The sequence below is a fragment of the Rhineura floridana genome, chromosome 18, assembly GCF_030035675.1.
Source record: "Rhineura floridana isolate rRhiFlo1 chromosome 18, rRhiFlo1.hap2, whole genome shotgun sequence".
In the NCBI taxonomy this organism is placed as follows: Eukaryota; Metazoa; Chordata; class Lepidosauria; order Squamata; family Rhineuridae; genus Rhineura; species Rhineura floridana.
This window is the reverse complement of record NC_084497.1, coordinates 10,577,768-10,595,657: the sequence shown is the minus strand read 5'-3', so window position 1 is coordinate 10,595,657 and position 17,890 is coordinate 10,577,768. Positions and strand designations below refer to the sequence as shown.

Sequence of the window (17,890 nt, the reverse complement as noted above, 5' to 3'; positions counted from 1 at the left end):
AGGAAGTGGCTGCTGGGCCTCTGGAAACGGCTGAGTGACTGTAGAAGCCTGCGGGGATCTTCACCCTGCCAGGGCAGTGCCTTTATAGTCCGGACTATTTGCTCATGCAAGTCCCTAAGACAGGACACACACCCAACACAAGGACACACACACACAAATATGACAGCCGTGAAGAGAGAACCACCAGGAATTAAACAGAGGAGCACCACTGTCTTCAGACATGCTCTAGAGATGACAGAATGGAGGAGATTGCCTTGGGCTGTCCTGCTCTTAGACATGTACGGTTTTGGCTTTAGGATGGGGAAAGGCATCTGGGCCTGAGCCAGAGAAAGTAGCCTTAATTTGTAGCGTGAGATTAGCATCCTTTTTTTTGGTAAAGGGCTGCAGTCCAATCTGGTGCATGCAGGGTGGGGCTGAAGCCACTGGAAATTTAAACCTGCTACAGTCTGGCCCAATATAAACCCTGGCTTAGCATTATGTGCCAACCAGGCCTGTAACATGCTAGCACGGCTTCAGAATGCATTTCAAATCAGGTTAGCAATATAGGAAACTGCCTTCTACTGACGTTTGGTCCACCTAGCAGCTCTCCAGGGTTTCAAGAAAGGGAGCTGCTCGGCCAATGAGCTACAGCCCTTCCCAAGGTTGCTTTTAAGGGACCTTTAAAATGAGCTTTAATTTTAAAACATCCAACTTAATTTCCCCCTCATCGTTTTAAAACCTCCCCATTGTTTTTCAGCAGAAATGCCTCGTTCCACGTCTAACTCCCAAAGTCAGCCAGGGCAGATCCCCTGTGAGTGAGTGAGCCACTGTCACCAGTGTTCCAACATGCGTCATGCTTGTGGAGAGAGTAGCCTCAGAACACACATACACCCTTACCTGTGCCACCCTCCAGAGAGGCACAAACCAAAAAAGCGACAACAGAAAGTGTGAAAGGGGGTCACTCCTGGGCAGAGGAATAACGTTCAGTTCTTCTGAGTGGTCAACCAATATTGTTTTTTTAACAGTACCCCCAATTTCTTGAAACGTTGTGTAGCTTTATAGCGTAAATCGTTGCAATTTTGTACTGCCAAGCTCACTCAGGCCAAAGGGTCACATTGGCCGTCGCAGCTGCAAAATTTTGAGCAGCCAGAGAATGGCCCAGTTGTGGCTTTTAGTTACTGCACGCCTGAGGTTGCAGCAGAGACTCTCTGCCCACCGCATGTCCTCAGTTTTCTCTGCTCCGCCTGCCCAGGACAGCTCCTCCCTGGCCACAGAGGGCAAAGCTCCTCCACATTTCCCCACTTACTTCCTGCTTCCGTATGAAGCAATGATGTCTTCGAAAGCGTTTATATCAAAATCCTCAGAGCAATCAAATGAGAAATCAAGCACTGAGCAGCTGCAAAAACGGAGGTGGGGGAACATGCAGAGAGGCTGAATGAACGGCGTCATAAGGAAGCGAGCAACAAGAGGAGGAGCAGCAGCAGCAGCAGAAGGGATGGCGAAAGGTCAGACTCCCCCTCGCAAACCTTTATCTCCAAACCAAGTGCCGTCTCAGCTCCTTGGAGAAGCCATTAGGCCACCAGCCTAACTGGGGTGCCGGTAGAACCACATGCCAAAAAGGAACACACAGGACATCCGGAAAACCAGGAACGGCAGGCCACTTTTTTTGAGTCTCCAAACACTTGGCATCTTTACTTGCAGAAGGAGAGCAGCAATCTTTAGCTGATCAGTTGGCTATCAGGGTGACCCAACAAGATGAAGGAGAAACTTAATCCCCCCCCCCCAAAGTGCCTAGATTTATTAAAGCTAAATGTGTTTTGGGGGAACAAAACCATTTCTTCCTTTGGGGGTAACCTGAGTAAATTGTGCTCCTTGGGCTCTTGAACCCAAACACTGAAACATTCTTGAACCAAACTGTCTCAGAGCTGACAACCACAGTGGGGAAAAGGTTCAGAAAAGGGCAACCTAACATGATCAAGGGGCTGGAGCACCTCCCCTATCAGGGAAGGGTACAGTATTTGGGGCTTTTTAGTTTACAGAAAGGGTAAAAAAGGTGGTGGGGGGAGAGGGAGAACATGATAGAGGTGTATAAAGTGATGCATGGTGGGGAAAAGGAGATGGGAGACCTTTTTCTTCCTCTACCGTAAGACCAGAACTCAGGACCATCTAATGAAGCTGAACGCTGGAAGCTTCAGGACAGACAAAAGAAACAACCCACAGTTTAAAAAACTGTAGAATTTGCTCCCACAAGAGGCAGCAGTGGCCACCAACGTGGAGGGCTGCATGGGGAGAACCTGCCCCCCTTGCCTCCTGCGACCTCCTTGCAGGCCTCTTCCCTTTGGGGCATATCTGGTTGGCCATGGGGAGAACAGGATGCCGGAGGAGAGGGCCCCCCATCCAGCTACAGGCCTCTTATCTCCTCGTATTTACTCAACATTGCCCCTGAAGGAGGAAACTGTTTTTCCAAGATGTGCTGGGCTCAAATAGATTTCGGCGCCTTTTTGGAGCAGTCGTTTCTTCTTTGCTTTCTGGCTGCATGCTACTATGTCTCCCCTCCCTGCTTCTCCAGATTAACTGTCTTAGTAGACTTGAGAATGGGCAAGGCTCTGGAGCACTGCTGCAGCTAGAAGGGTGGGCTTCACCTCCGTGGCCCTCCAGATGTCGACGGGACTCCAGGTCCAAACGGGCCCAGCAGCCAGAAACAGCCAAGGGTCACAGTGATTACAGGAGCCCAGTCATATCTGGACGGCTGCCGCGATCTAAATCCTCTCTTTTGGAACAACTGTTTCAGTCACATGAACATTTGTGCAGATTTGATTGACTGATCCATTTAAAACTCATTGGATTCGTCGGCTGCTTGACTATGAGCCATTCTTTAGACTGAGTCAGCGCTACGCCAACCGGATGCTTTGGAGAAGAGTGCTGACAGCCCAACCTGGGCAGCGGCCACACTTTCCCTGCCGGGCAGCAGTGACTTCCGCAGCACCAAGCGCCCAACACAAGAGAGGCACACTTCCCTGGGAACTGCCAGGGTGGGGGGCTGTAACAGCACAGGTAGAACGTGCTAAACGAAAGCATGATGGGGGGAGTCCCACAGTCCAGACGCAAGCGCTCTGAAGTCATGATGCCCACTACAAAGAGAGGGGCAGTCCTCCTTGGCAACAGGCAGAGGAGAGGTGAGGAGCCTATGTGGCCCTTGGGACTTGCCACACCCCTCACTGGCCCTGCGTCACCCTCCGATGTTTTTGCCTGGCTTCAATGCTCCTGATAACGGCTCTTGTTTGACCCCGATGCAGGACAGAGAGGGCTGTGCAAGCGTGTGCAGACCTGAACAAAGGTAAAATTAATATTCCTTGCTTCATCCACTTTTGCCTCTGGCCCCCAGAAGGGAATGCAGCCCTCGGGCTGAAAGTGGTTCCTCACCTCTGAAGCAGAGAGCCTGTCTGAACCAGAGCTTGGAAAAGTTACTTTTTTTGAACTACAACTCCCATCAGCCCCAGCCAGCATGGCCACTGGATTGGGCTGATGCGAGATATAGTTCAAAAAAGTAACTTTTCCAAGCTCTGATCTGAACTGTGGAGACAACAGCCTTGTAGAAGCCAAGCTGGTCTAAGTGCGAGCCCTCAAAAGCAAGGCGGGGAAGGAGGACACGCCGGCTTGTACAATGCACGGAGGAGTGTGCAGATCTCCAGGCCAAGCGCCCTCAGTCCCTCGCTCAAATTGGCTTCTCTCTCTTGCTAGACAGTTTCTTCAAGTTGCCTCCTCCCTCTCCCAAAGATACACAGCATTAGTTTTTCCTCATCGTTTTAATTGTTTTAAGCTTCCACGAGAGTTGAAAAAGCAGCAAAAGAAACAATCAGAACAGACAAACAGAACCACCCTGGAACTACTGAGGGAGGTAAGATCAAAGTAGAACAGGCAGCAATGCAAAGTCTCCGTTCTGGTCCAGAGAATTTTTTTTTAAAAGCAATAAAACCTACCGATAAGCTCTCTCGATCGGGGTGTTGGCTTGCTGGAGTTCCCCGAGGGGAACTCTGGGTCCATGGCGAACCACTCCTGGTGGGTCAAAGAAAGGGAAAAAGGATGGTGTTGATTTCAGACAGGGAGTCCACAGCAAGAGGCAGCCTCTCCTCCACGGCTTGTCTGGTTTGCTTTTGGCTTAAAAACTTGCTCAGAAAAAAGGCTCTTAAGGAATGGCAACTGGAAGAGGCCACTTGCACCTACCTGGAACGTTTGTTTGAATAAACAAGAAAAAGGCTACAAGATAAATGGTATCAGCCCTTGGCACAAGCGGTCACTTCTTGAGGCAAAGCTATTGCCATTATGCAACAGAGAATTATTGGTTCTCACAATCCAATCAATCACTTTCAGAGGAGATATCCAGTGTTTAAATCTCTTACAGTAAACACACAACAAAAGTCTTGCAGTACCTTAAGGCTCACAGCACAATAAAAACTGACTTTTTTTAAAGGGACCCTGAGATTCTTCATCACTTTTGACCCAGCAACAAGAGACTATTCAAAATCTTAAGTTAACCCAAGTTACCCATGAAGTCACTGTCCCCTTTCAGCCTAACCTACCTCACAGGCTTGTTGTGAGGATAAAACGGGGGAAAGTGAGGAAAACATGTGCAGCGTCTTGAAGGAAAGAACGGTAGGATATAGACCGTTGGGGGCGCTGGCCCTTACAGCGCTGGCTCCCTCGTGTGGAATACCCTCCCTGGTGAGGTGAGCTGCATCTGTCTCCCTCATGGCCGACTTTCAGGAGGAATTTAAAAACATTCCTATATGCCTCCGCATTTGATCTCGGAAAGGAAAAAAATGACGTGTTTGCCACCACAGGCTCCTTTGGGAGGAAGAGCGGGATATAAATTGAATTTTTAACAAAATAAATAACCATCAATAAAATCCCTTGGCTGCATTAACTGCTACGGGTTTACGTACAGGTCAGACTATCTGTCCATCTTACTCTGACTGGCAGCAGCTCTCCAGGGCCTGAGGCAGAGAAAGGCCTTTTCTACCACCTGATGCCTGGTCCTTTTAAGCCAGAGGTGACTGATTTGAGTGATTGATTATTTAATTTATATCCTGCCCTTTCTCCCAGCAGGAGCCCAGGGCGGCAAACGAAAGCACTAAAAACACTTTAAAACATCATAAAATACAGACTTAAAAATACAATTAAAACATCTTTAAAAACATTTTTTTCTAAAAAAGTTTTCAAGACATTTTTAAAAAAAGGTTAGAATCATATTATTTTTAAAAAAGGTTTAAAAACATACTAAAAAGCAATTCCAACACAGACACAGACTGGGATAAGGTCTCTACTTAAAAGGCTTGTTGAAAGAGGAAGGAGGTCTTCAGTAGGCACCGAAAAGATAGCAGAGATGGCGCCTGTCTCATCTTTAAGGGTGATGGGGATTGAACCAGGGACCACCCCCATGCAAAGAAGGTGCTCTGCTACCACTTCCCGCCACGGTCTCTCTCCCCTACCTGCTGTTTTCAGAGCTCTCTGGCGGCCAGCTTCTGCAAAGACGGCCATGGCTCGGATTGTCGCACGCAGGGTGGCCCACCGGAAAACAGCCACCGGATCCATCCCGATGAGCTCGCGCACGTAGGCGCTGTCACTGCTCCGCAGCAAGGCAACAATGTCCGGGCGCATATAATCCATGTTCTTCTCTCGGAAATCCTGCAAGGGGGAAGCATGGGTTGAGGGATGGCAGAGTTAGGGGCACAGGGCATGCAGGCTTTGCCAGAGTCAGTCAGTTTGGCCCTTTGGATGTTGCTGAACTACAACTCCCATCATCTCTGACTAGGGCTGATGGGAATTGGAGTCCCACCACAACTGGAGGGCCACAGATCCCCCACCCCTGGTCTAGCTACTTTCCCTCCCCCCATTCTATTGCCAGAGTTTGTGGCCACTCAGTGGACGACTCCTTTGGGCACGCACCACACAAATCAACTTTGATTAGTAACACCCACAAGATGCAACCATGGCAACTAGCTTAGATAGCTTTTCAAAAGGATTAGGCCAGGGAAAGGGAACCTGTGACCCTCCAGATGTTGCCTGGCATTGACATCACCATCCCTGACCACAGGGCCGGATTATCCATTAGGCTTAGTAGGCTGAAGCCTAGGGGCCCGGAGCTCTTAGGGGCCCGGAGCTCTTAGGGGCCCGGAGCTCTTAGGGGCCCGGAGCTCTTAGGGGCCCGGAGCTCTTAGGGGCCCGGAGCTCTTAGGGGCCCGGAGCTCTTAGGGGCCCGTGCATAAGCTAAAAAAAATTATAATACTGCCCGCCATCCCCCCGCTTCACTTACCTTTTTCTCCGCTGTTTTTTGCAGTTTGCCATCAATCAAGATGGCGGCTGAGGTTTCCCTAAGGGGCTGAAGCCTCTGCTGCCATCTTGAGTGATGGCAAACCTGTGTGCACTGTGCGAGCAGCCGCAAAAAAAGCAGAAAGGTAGGTGAAGCGGGGGGGATGGGACGGTGGGTGGCTCAGAAGCTCCTGTCCTGCAATCCCTCCTGATATTGCCTAAGAGAAGGGGCCCCCAAACACCAGTCAGCCTAGGGGCCCTCCTCAGCTTAACCTGGCCCTGCCTGACCGTTGAGCTATGCTGGCAGCTGGAGCCCCACAACACCTGGAGGGCCACAGATGTTGCCCACCCTCGGAGTGCACGTATTTCATTGAGATGCAGGTGACCAGCAACAGCCATCAGCCATGTTACTACATACAGAGGAACTGCACTTCTGATTCCCATATGCTAGGGGACAAATAACGGGGGGGAGAGGGCTGCTCATCAGCTTCTGAAAGTCAGCCATTGTAGAAACCACGATGGTGGCCTAGCCAGGCTCTTCTTATGTCCGTAGTCTGAATGCTCCCTTTGCACTTGAGGAGGGGGAGGGGGAGCTCAGGCCCAGAAGGCCACACCCCTCTCCGGCCCTGCTCCACACTCTCCTTGCGTGTTTCTGCCTGGCTGGAACACATCCCTGAACTCTGACCATGTCTGCCTGGACGGAGAACGCAGAGGGTGCACGACTGTGATAGAAGGTACGGTTGGACTTACCGTGAACGGTGTTTCTTCATGGATGCCATGAGGTCTCCACGTGGGTTATAGTCCCCAATCAGCTCGAGACAGGAACCTGTCATAATTTTTTCTTGGCTCCTCCCCTTCTTACTGGGGTGATGCCAGTTCTCTTTCTTGACCAGCTCGGAACTTCACCTCAGTGTAACATAGAAAGAACAAATCAGAAGATATAACAACAGAATAAGAGCAGATAACACAGATTGCAGATGGATTTCCCAGCCCCTCATAGGGAGGGTCGTGGAGACCTCATGGCATCCATGAAGAAACACCGTTCACGGTAAGTCCAACCGTACCTTCTTTCATGGATGCCAGTGAGGTCTCCACGTGGGACGTACCAAAGCTCGGCCATAGGGTGGGTCTATTGAGGAAGAACCTGCTGGAGAACCCTACGACCAAATGCGGCCTCCGCAGATGCGTATAAGTCCATTTTGTAGTGTTGGGTAAACGACGAAGGTGAGGCCCAAGTTGCTGCCCTGCAGATCTCCTCCAATGGGGCATTAGCTGAAAAGGCCGCTGTTGTGGCTGCCGCTCTAGTGGAATGCACCGTGATTCCCTGTGGCACGGGTTTACTGATTGATCTGTAGGCTAAGGAAATACATGCCTTTAGCCATCTAGCTATAGTTGATTTTGACACCTTGTGGCCTAGAGTCGGAGGATGGAATGATACCAGCAGAGATTCCGATCTACGGAATTGAGCTGTCCTATTGATGTATACCTTCAACGCCCTCCTCGCATCGAGGGAGTGCCATGCCCTTTCCATGGGGTGTTTAGGATTTGGGCAGAACGTGGGCAGCACAATCTCCTGTTGCAGGTGAAACTGAGACCTGACCTTTGGTATGAAGCTAGGGTCGATCCTCAGTACAACTCTATTGTTATGGAAAATGCAGAGGTGTTTTTGCACTGATAGAGCCTGAATCTCTGATATCCTGCGTGCTGACGTGATTGCTATGAGGAACGTGACTTTGAAGGTGAGTATTCGCAAAGGAACCGTCTGCAGGGGTTCGAATGGAGATTTCTGTAGTGCGGTCAACACTGTATGGAGGTGCCATGAAGGAAATCTGTGCACTCCTGGAGGGCTGATAACGGTTGCTCCTCTTAGAAATCTCTTGAGCAGCGAATGTGACGCTGGAGAGACCCCTTCGTCTAAAGATAGAACGGATGCAAGCGCCGATAGCTGACGTTTGAGGGTGTTAGGACGTAGACCCTGGTGGAGGCCATCCTGGAGGAACTGCAGGATATGTGGTGCGGATGCCGTCATAGGATTGGTGTCATGCGCTGTACACCAACGCAGGAAAGCTGCCCAAGTGGATTGGTATATCCTGAGCGTAGATGGCCTACGTGACGCCAGGATAGTTGCTGTCGCATCAGGTGAAATATTTAATGCTAACAGCCTGCTCCGTTCAACCTCCAGGCGACTAGCTGAAGCCAGGCTGGGTCTGGGTGGAGGACCGGTCCTTGATGTAACAGGTCGTGTCGATTTGGAAGTGGAAGGGGGGTTCTGACAGACAGCTGGACTAGGTCTGCAAACCACGGTCTTCTCGGCCAGTATGGGGCTATTAGGACCACCTGCGCCTCTTCCCTCCTGATCTTGTTGAGGACTCTGGCGAGGAGAGGAGTTGGTGGAAACGCATACAGTAGGAGCTGTGGCCAACTCGCCGTCAGTGCATCTATCTGTTCCGCCCCACGCATGTGGAATCTTGCAAAATATCGAGGGATCTGATAGTTTGTGTCCGAGGCAAAGAGGTCCACCTCTAATTTTCCGAAGTGTTGTTGAACCATCAGGAAGACGCTTCTGTTGAGTGCCCATTCCCCTGGGAATATCTGACATCTGCTGAGCCAATGCGTCCAATCGTTCATTGCTCCCTGCAGGTATTCCGCCGATACAGATGTAAGGCGCTGCTCTGCCCAGGACAGCATGGCTATTGCTTCTCCGCTGAGGAGCTTGGATCGGGTCCCTCCTTGTCTCATTATGTATGATCTGGTCGAGGTGTTGTCTGTTTTGATCAATACATCGGGGTAGTGAAGACTGGGAAAGAAATGCTTCAGCGCCAGGTGAGCTGCCCTCAGTTCCAGCCAGTTGATGGGCCTGGCTGTCTCTGGTGGACTCCAACGTCCTTGTACAAAGAGATCCATATAATGAGCCCCCCAGCCCCAGAGGCTGGCATCTGAAGTAATTATTGTGCGAGGCGGGTCCTGTATCGGGATCCCCCTGGACAAATTCGAGTCCCGATGCTACCAGGTGAGAGACTGACGCACTTTGTGTGGTAAGGCAATCACACGGTGTCGCCTCGAGGCGATGTCTCTCTGGAACTTGATCAGAAGATGTTGAAGAGGACGTGAATGAAGTCTGGCCCATGGTGTAACTGCTATAGATGATGCCATCATCCCGAGCAGTTTTGCCGGCGCATCAAGTCTAATTTCGTTTGGTCGCGTATGGAGCGTGCTAGGCCTGTGATGGTCCGGATTCGTTGTGGCGCCAGCGTTATAGTTTGAGCAAGGGTGTCTATCACCGTGCCCAGGTGTATAAGTGATTGCGTGGGGTAGAGGTGACTCTTTTGAACATTCACTAAAAAACCGTGGTTTTGTAGGAAACTAAGTGTAAGATTTAAGTCTTTGTTTGCCTGGGTAAACGACTGAGACCTGAGAAGTAGGTCGTCCAGATAAGGGGAGAGGTGCACCCCTTTCAGACGTAGGCCTGAGAGTGCTGCTGCCAGCACCTTGGTGAAGATCCTGGGTGCCGTGGCAAGTCCGAATGGCAGGGCTTTGTACTGAAAGTGTTTCTTGTCGTATGTGAACCTGAGCAACCTTCTGTGCGTGGGGTGAATTGGAATGTGCAGGTAGGCCTCCTTGAGGTCTATGGATGCCAAATAGTCCTGGGGTTGGAGTGCCTCTCTGATTGAAGCTATAGTTTCCATCCGGAAAGTCCTGCGTTTCAGGAACTGGTTGACAAACCTGAGGTCGAGCACCCCCCTGAATGAACTGTCCTTTTTTGCCACCAAAAAGAAGAGGGAGTACACTCCTGAGAACTGTTCGTCCATGGGGACGGGTTCTATAGCTGAGATTTGTAGAAGGTGCTCTATTTCTGCTAGGAATGTTCCGTGTTTTTGTAGTGATGTCGGTCTGTGTGAGAAGACGAAACGTGGGGGTGGATACTGATGTAACTCCAGTCTGTACCCGTCTTTGATAATGCTCAGGACCCATTTGTCTTTTGTTGTTGTCTGCCATTGGTTTAGGAAGTAATTGAGTCGACCTCCGACAGGTATAGAGTCAGAAACGTTGTTGTGGTTGACGCTGCTGCCTAGTCTGGTAGGACTGCTGTCTATTCTGGTGGAATCTCTGTGGAGGCTTCTGGTTTTGCCAGGGAAAACGGGAGCCTCTAAAATCCCTCTGTCTGTTGCTGAAGAAGGGCCTTGAGCCACGAAAGGAACGCGTCTGGAAAGTGGGAGTATAGCGTCGGAATGGCTTTCTTTCCTCTTTCCCCTGTGAGGGCATAACTTTCTTTTTATCCTTACTGTCCACCAATACCTCCGCCAGATTGTCTTCCCCAAATAATTTCCCACCTGTATATTTAGCCGTGGCTAGATTAAATCTGGATGCATTCTCCGCATCCCAATGTGAAAGCCATACTAGGCGCCTGGCTACCACTGCCATGGCCATAGCCCTGGCTGCAAATTGTGAGGAATCCATAGTAGCGTCTGCTACGAAGGCCATGCAGCGTGAGAGTTTTAAAATGGACTTTCGTAACTTGGAGACCTCCAGCTCCTGATTTTGGGCTAGGTCCTCAATCCACAGCAGTGATGCCCTAGAGAATACTGAAGCTGCCACAGAGGCTCTTATGGACATAGCCGTCGCTTCATGTACCCGCTTAAGTGCTAGATCTGACTTGCGCTGTATGGGATCTTTGAGATGAGCATCCCCATCCCGTGGCAAGATCGAATGTGACAGGAGCGCAGTAATAGGCCCATCCACGTCTGGGGCCCGCAACTGTTCCATAACACTGGGTTCTAAGGTATATAGTCTATTAGCCCAGTTAGTCCCTCTTTTGGGGTATAGCGGTAGCTCCCACTCCTGTTGAATATTAGCCAACAGCATAGGTGGGCACGGAATGCCCTTAGGGCCGGTCTTAACAGTAGGCAGTACCATAGCTGGCCTGAAGGAGGTAGGTTGTTCCTCAGAAGGAGCAGTCAGCTCCAGGGAAGCAATCACCTTTTTTAATAATGGTTCAAAATGAACTTCCAAAAATAGTCTGACCGAGTTTTGAGCCTCTGTTTCTGAGGCATCGGTCCATTCTCCGTCATCCATGGACCCTGTAGTTCCGATTTCTGACAGGGCATCCTGGTGGTCCCGCTCATAATACCCCGTACCCATAGCCACCAAAGTCCGGTCAGGGGAAAGCTGTCTGGCAACCTGGCGTGGTCTCTTACATGGTGGGGGGGCGGCTACTGCCGTAGGCTGTGGGCATTGTGGAGTATTGGGGGGTATCACAGTAAATGGTGGGACCTCCTCTAATAGTGCCTGCTTAAGTTGCCGAATTACATCAGGCGAAAACAACTGCGCCAGCGTCATTGAAGGGGTTATTAAAGGAACTGGCATAGCCTGAGGAGAGAGCTGGGGTGGAGAGACGGGGGGGCCATACCGCCCATGGGCTTCCGTCGTTCCCTCATCCTCCGATCTGCTGTCGTCCGGCTGCTCCAGTAGATGGTGCTGGACTGCAGGCTCTATCGAACACGTCTCTTGAGTGCCACTCAAGATGGCCGCCGCCGCCTTTTCGGCGGGAAAAATCATTAGGGAGCTGGAAGAGGCAGTAGGCGGTGGTGAAAGGCTCACTTCGCACAGTAGGCCTCCGCCCCGATTAGAGCTGTGCCGCGATGTAGCAGCGAAATTCATGCTCTGACGTGAGGCTTCTTGCCTATGCTCCCTGGCCGGACGTTGCGCGTCCGCTGGAGCTGTTGCCGTCATGCCCAATATCTGCAGGGAACTGACCGCAGCAGGAGCTGGGTGCTGCCCTGATTTTTTGTGTCCCTTCTTGTTCTGGGATTGTGGGACAGACAGCGGCCGGGAACTGACTGCAGCAGGAGCTGAGTGCTGCCCTGACCCTTTATGGCCTTGCAGGGATCCGACCACAGTAGCCACTGTGTGCTGCCCTGTTCCTCTAAGGGTTTTTGTCCTGGCGGTCTGAGAAGACAGCAGTGCTTCCATATCTCAGCCACGAGAGAAAGAATAGGTACGAAAAGAGGAAGAGAAAGATAATAAGAAGTATAGAAAAGAACGAAGGAAAATAGAGGAGCCGTAGGCTGATAGTCTACAGAAGTGAGAGAAAAACAGCCAAAGGTTGTTGCCCGAGCTGAGACAGGAACAGAACTGGCATCACCTCAGTAAGAAGGGGAGGAGCCAAGAAAAAATTATGACAGGTTCCTGTCTCGAGCTGATTGGGGACTATAACCCACATGGAGACCTCACTGGCATCCATGAAAGAAACCATGATACATGCCCTGGTCTCCTCTCGATTAGACTACTGTAATGCGCTCTACGTGGGGTTACCCTTGAAGACGGTCCGGAAATTGCAGCTGGTACAGAATGCGACGGCACGCTTAATAAAGCAAAGCCGTCGCCAGGATCATGTCACCCCAGTGTTGACGGAGCTACACTGGTTGCCAGTTGTATACCGGGCCCAATTCAAGGTGTTGGTATTAACCTTTAAAACCCTAAACAGTTTTGGCCCAGTTTATCTGAAGGAACGCCTCCAGTATCACCAAATATGCCGCCAAACAAGATCGGCCTCACAAGACCTTCTCTTGGTCCCACTGGTGAAAACAGCTAGGCTGGTGCGGACCAGAGAGAGGGCCTTCTCGGTCGTGGCCCCCACCCTCTGGAACTTGCTTCTTTTTGACCTTCGACATGCCTCCTCCCTGATGGCTTTTCGTCGAGCCTTAAAGACCTTGTTATTCAGGCAGGCCTACGGGATTTCTGGGGTGGGTTAGGCTATTATGTTGTATTACTAACGGGTGGTTTAGATGTATTGTTGTTTAATATGGTGACTGTTGTATGAATATGTTTTAAATTGTATTTTATATTGTGTAAGTCGCCCAGAGTGTCTGTTAAGTCAGACAGATGGGCGACTAACAAATAAAATTTTATTATTATTATTATTACTGTACCAAAAGGGAAAAATCCCCACCTGTTGCTCCTCCCACTTTGGCCTCTGACCCACCGCTAGCACGTGGCCCCCAGAAGGCTGCCCAAATGGGAGTGTGGCCCTTGCTCTGAAACAGAGTCTCCTCCCCTACCTTTATCTGGTATTTCACTTTGCCTGCAAAGTGCTGGATGATGAATGCGGGTTCCAGGACGGGGGTCCCGATGAAGAACTTGCTGTCCTCGTGCTGCTGCTTGAACTTTGCAAGGAGCGTCTGGCTGGTGGCGTGTGGAAAGCTGCAGGTGGCAGAGAGGAAGGCAAGGGCTAGGAGAGGGTTCTGCTCTCCCATGGACACAGAGGCGTGTGAGGGGGCCCTCGATGCTTCCCCTGGGGCGGGAGGCAGCGCAGAAGAGCACGCAAGAGGGACGGTCTTCGTTTCACCACATCTCCCTACGTTCTCCGCCAGCTTCACCAGGAGGAGGAGGAGGGGGAGGGAAAGCTGAACAGTCACAGCTGAGAACAGCCGCCCAGCAGAGATGGAGCTGAGGGGAAGAGCGCTGTTGGGCTCAGGTCCTACTTGTGGGCTTCCCAGAGGAGGCGTCTGGTCGGCCACCGTGAGAACAGGCTGCTGGCCAGGTGGGCCCCTTGGGCTGGATCCAGCTATGGGCTTTTCTTCCGTCCCTCTGAACACCTCTTGCTGGGTTAACAGGTCCCCACTGAGCTCACCTTCTCCAGCTCCCACCCCCTAAATGCTGACCACGGACACTCCCCAACCATGGGCTTATGACACAATTATCTGCCCCCTCCACACACCCAAAATTCACTCCCCATTTCAACTCGGACTGGGACCCCTTCAGAACTGTTCCCCTCCAACTGCTCATTTAGCGTATATGTAACTTTATCGATTAAGGCCAGCAGCAGGTCCTCCCTGGACCTGCGAGGCCACTTTTGCCCAAGCCAGGCCCAGCCCATGCGACTCCTGACGTCACAGATGATGATGTCACGTGCGGGGCAAATAAATACTCGGCTCCCTGTTGATCAGTGACGCTTGCAACACCCTGTCCCTTGCTTGCGTGGCTTGATTTCAAGTCAAAGGAAAAATGCCTGGTGATGTCAGGTGATTAAGAAGTGGGTGGTTTAGCCCATCCGACAAAAGGGCCTGTAGGAGCTGGGGGAGAGGTAAAGATCCAGCCTGCCAGCTTTATGAAGAACTGAAGCCTGGATCTGCTTCTTCTCCTTTTCCCTCCCTATCCACTTTTCCTTTTATATCATGCTCGCAGGCCGGGCCTGTCCTGCTGCCGCCGCTGTTTAGATCCCCAGGCATTTACAGAACCCACCCACCCATCTCCTCCTCAGGGCTCTCCCTCCAGCTTACTTGCTTTCTTCGTCTAGCAGGTAGAAGAGGCCAGTGGGCTTCTTGCTGATCAAGTGGATGCAGGCCACATTGTCTGTGTAGTCAATGTTGTGCCACGTAATCCCTTCGCTCTGATACTCCTCCTGCAAAGAAACAAAAACGTTTTTAAACATTCATGCACAGTGTGGAGAGCACAGAGAGAACGTTTTCCTCCTCTTGTAATAGAAGACCCTGGCCGACGTGCGAGCGAGTGAGCGAGTGAGCGAGCGAGATCTAGTGGAACTGACTGGCAGTCAGCTGGGGACAGAGAAAATAAAATGGCCTCTTCATGCCATGGATGGAATCTGCCAAAAGACATGGGGATGCCCACTGGCAGGGACAGCTCTGAAGGAGAAGTAGATTAATTAAGACAGGCCGAGAGGCCCAGCAATGACTACAAGCCAGCCTCCTGCCAAATCTATTATTATTTTTATTTATTTTATTACATTTTTAGACCGCCCTATAGCAATAAGCTCCCAGGGCGGTGCACAGCATAGTAAAACAGGTTAAAATACAAAAACACAATAAAACATAATTAAAAATTTTCAATTTTAAATTCAAATTTTAAAATTTTTAAAATGCCTGGGCGAAGAGATAGGTCTTTACCTGGCGCCGAAAAGATAGCAAATCTAGTGCCCTCCTGTGTGGTGTAGTGGTTAAGGTGTTGGACTACGACCTGGGAGACCAGGGCTCAAATCCTCACATAGCCATGCAGCTCACTGGGTGACCTTGGGCCAGTCACTGCCTCTCAGCCTCAGAGGAAGGCAATGGTAAACCCCCCCTGAATAACGCTTACCATGAAAATCCCATTAATAGGGTCGCCATAAGTCAGAAACGACTTGAAGGCAGTCCCATCCATCCAGATGCTGCTAGACTTCACCTCCCATCATCACCCGTGGCCGCCAGCTAGGCTGGGGGCTGGGGCTGCTGGGCGCTGGAGTCGAACAACAACAACATCCAAAAGGCAATATGCTGCAGAAGGCTGCTCTGGGCCCCCACTGCTAAATGCAACCTCCAGCTTCAGAGACAGTCTACAAGGCTGTTGCCTTCAAATATTCCAGGGGTGGGGACCTTTCCCAGTCCAAAGGCCACATGCCAGGGGTGGGCTGAGCCAGAGCCAAAGTGGGTGGAGGTATGAATGTAAATCTTACCTTTGTAAAGCAGGCTAGTTCTCTCTCTCTCTCTCTCTCTCTCTCTCTCTCACACACACACACACTCTCACACACACTCACACACACTCACACTCACTCACACACACTCACACTCACACACTCACTCACACACTCACACTCTCTCACACTCACACTCTCACACTCTCTCACACTCACACTCTCTCTCTCTCACTCTCTCACACTCACACTCTCTCACACTCACACTCTCTCTCACTCTCACACTCTCTCTCACACTCTCTCTCTCACTCACACTCACATACTCTCTCACTCTCACACACTCACACACTCTCACACACTCACACACTCACACACTCTCACACACTCACACACTCTCACACACTCTCACACACACACACACACACTCACTCTCACACACTCTCACACACTCACTCTCACACACTCACTCTCACACACTCACTCTCACTCACTCACTCTCACTCACTCACTCTCACTCACTCACTCACTCACTCACTCACTCACTCACTCACTCACTCACTCACACTCTCTCTCTCTCTCACTCTCTCACTCTCCCCTCCATCCAGCCAAGCAAGAGGCATTGTCAGAGTTCAAGGGCACATCCCAGCCCTGCAAAAACACCTAAAGAGGGTCCAAAGCAGGGCTGATAAGGGGTGTGGCCTGCGGAGAGCTCTGAGGGCCAGACAGAAAGGCCTGGAGGGCCACATTCAATCCCTGGGGCATGAGGATTCCCACACCTGCAATAAATCTTAACAACTGCTTTTCCATCACCACCTTACTTACCTTGCTTTTAACCTACAACCAAACGGCAAAGACACCCTCCTGCCTGTTGGTCAGTGAAGCAGGCTGTGAGACTCACAGACAGGGTTTTTAGCAGAGAGAGTGAAACCTGAAGCAGAAGGGTTAAGCTGTGAGAACAGAGCGCCAGGTTTGCCAAGGTCAGTAGCTGGCTGGGAAGCCTGATAAGGTGGGATGCTTGGAAAAACTCAGTGTGGGGGAAAAGCTGTCTGTGAAGAGAACTGTGTCTAATGTCTTTGCCTAGTAAAGACTCTTACAAGAAACTTGCCTGGCCTGGCTTATTCCTGTTCTATACAACTCTTGGATTCCATCCTTGTATGATCTATACACGCACACGCAACAGGGGTTATGGGCCCAGCTTATCATACAAGGTAACGGGTTCGAGAGAGTGTTGACGTGACGTTGTTGCAGAGAGAAACAAAGTGCAAGAAAGAGGCAAGTAAGAGTGGGCAACATGGCTGGAAACCTATTATCCGGGATGCCGATGGAGAGACTGAATGCTGTAAACTACTCCAGCTGGAAATGGAGAATGAGAGCAGTTCTGATTAAAGAAGAGTTGAATGATGTTGTAGAAAACCCCCCTCCGGCAGCTCCTTCAGCAGCGTGGTTGAAGAAAGACGAGAAAGCGAAGGCTTTTATTACTCTGGGGCTGTCTGATTCTCAACTGTTGCTGGTGAGTAATGAGCCGACAGCTAATCAGATGTGGGAGAAGCTAAGAGCCGCTCATGTGCAGCAAACTGCTGGGAGCAGGCTGTGTTTAGCACGGAAACTTTATCAGATGCGTTTTACAGATGAAGTGACTATGACAGAGCATCTGGTTGAATTCCGTAGATTAAATGCTGAGCTGCAAGATAGAGGAGTGCATCATAGTGACATTCAGATGGTCTATATACTGTTATCTTCATTTGATCAAAAATGGGATGTACCGGTCTCTAGCCTGGAAACTTTACCCGACGGACATCTGAATTTGGACTTTGTAGAACAGAAACTTCAACAAGAGTGGAATAGAAGACAAGAGAATAAGAAAACAGAGTTAAAAGAGACTGTGACTGTACAACAACAAAATCAAAGAAGCAGGCAAGAGAATAAAATATGTTACTTTTGTGGGTCCCGTGGACATATACAGAGACATTGTTTAAAGAAGAGAAATAACAGGGACTTTGGAAGTCAGAGAACAAGCGTGAACTTTGTTACTAAGGAGGACAATAAACTCATTAACTCTAAGTGGCTTCTCGACAGTGGAGCGTCTAATTGCCTAATCACAGACTCTAGTTTATTTTACACTTCAAAGCCGGCGCAGGAGAAGATTTATCTGGCTGACAGATCGACTCAGGACGCGATTGCAAAAGGCACGCTCAG

At 50.4% G+C, this 17,890-nt stretch overlaps 1 protein-coding gene across 10 annotated transcripts in view; it reads right to left on the bottom strand.

The window, feature by feature from the left end:
• The window catches only part of MYO9B (myosin IXB), an 89,611-nt gene that overhangs the window by 28,147 nt on the left and 43,574 nt on the right, over positions 1-17,890 (bottom strand). For 6 of the 10 annotated variants that reach the window (XM_061601376.1, XM_061601380.1, XM_061601379.1 and 3 more), the window contains exons 11-16: positions 14,568-14,689; positions 13,347-13,488; positions 5,469-5,664; positions 3,960-4,035; positions 1,286-1,375; positions 1-114 (exon numbers count right to left, since the gene is read on the bottom strand). In XM_061601376.1, coding sequence (XP_061457360.1) covers positions 1-114; positions 1,286-1,375; positions 3,960-4,035; positions 5,469-5,664; positions 13,347-13,488; positions 14,568-14,689 — 740 coding nt within the window. The remainder of the gene's footprint in view (positions 115-1,285; positions 1,376-3,959; positions 4,036-5,468; positions 5,665-13,346; positions 13,489-14,567; positions 14,690-17,890) is intronic. The other 4 variants (XM_061601381.1, XM_061601386.1, XM_061601382.1 and 1 more) reach the window with 3 other exon arrangements.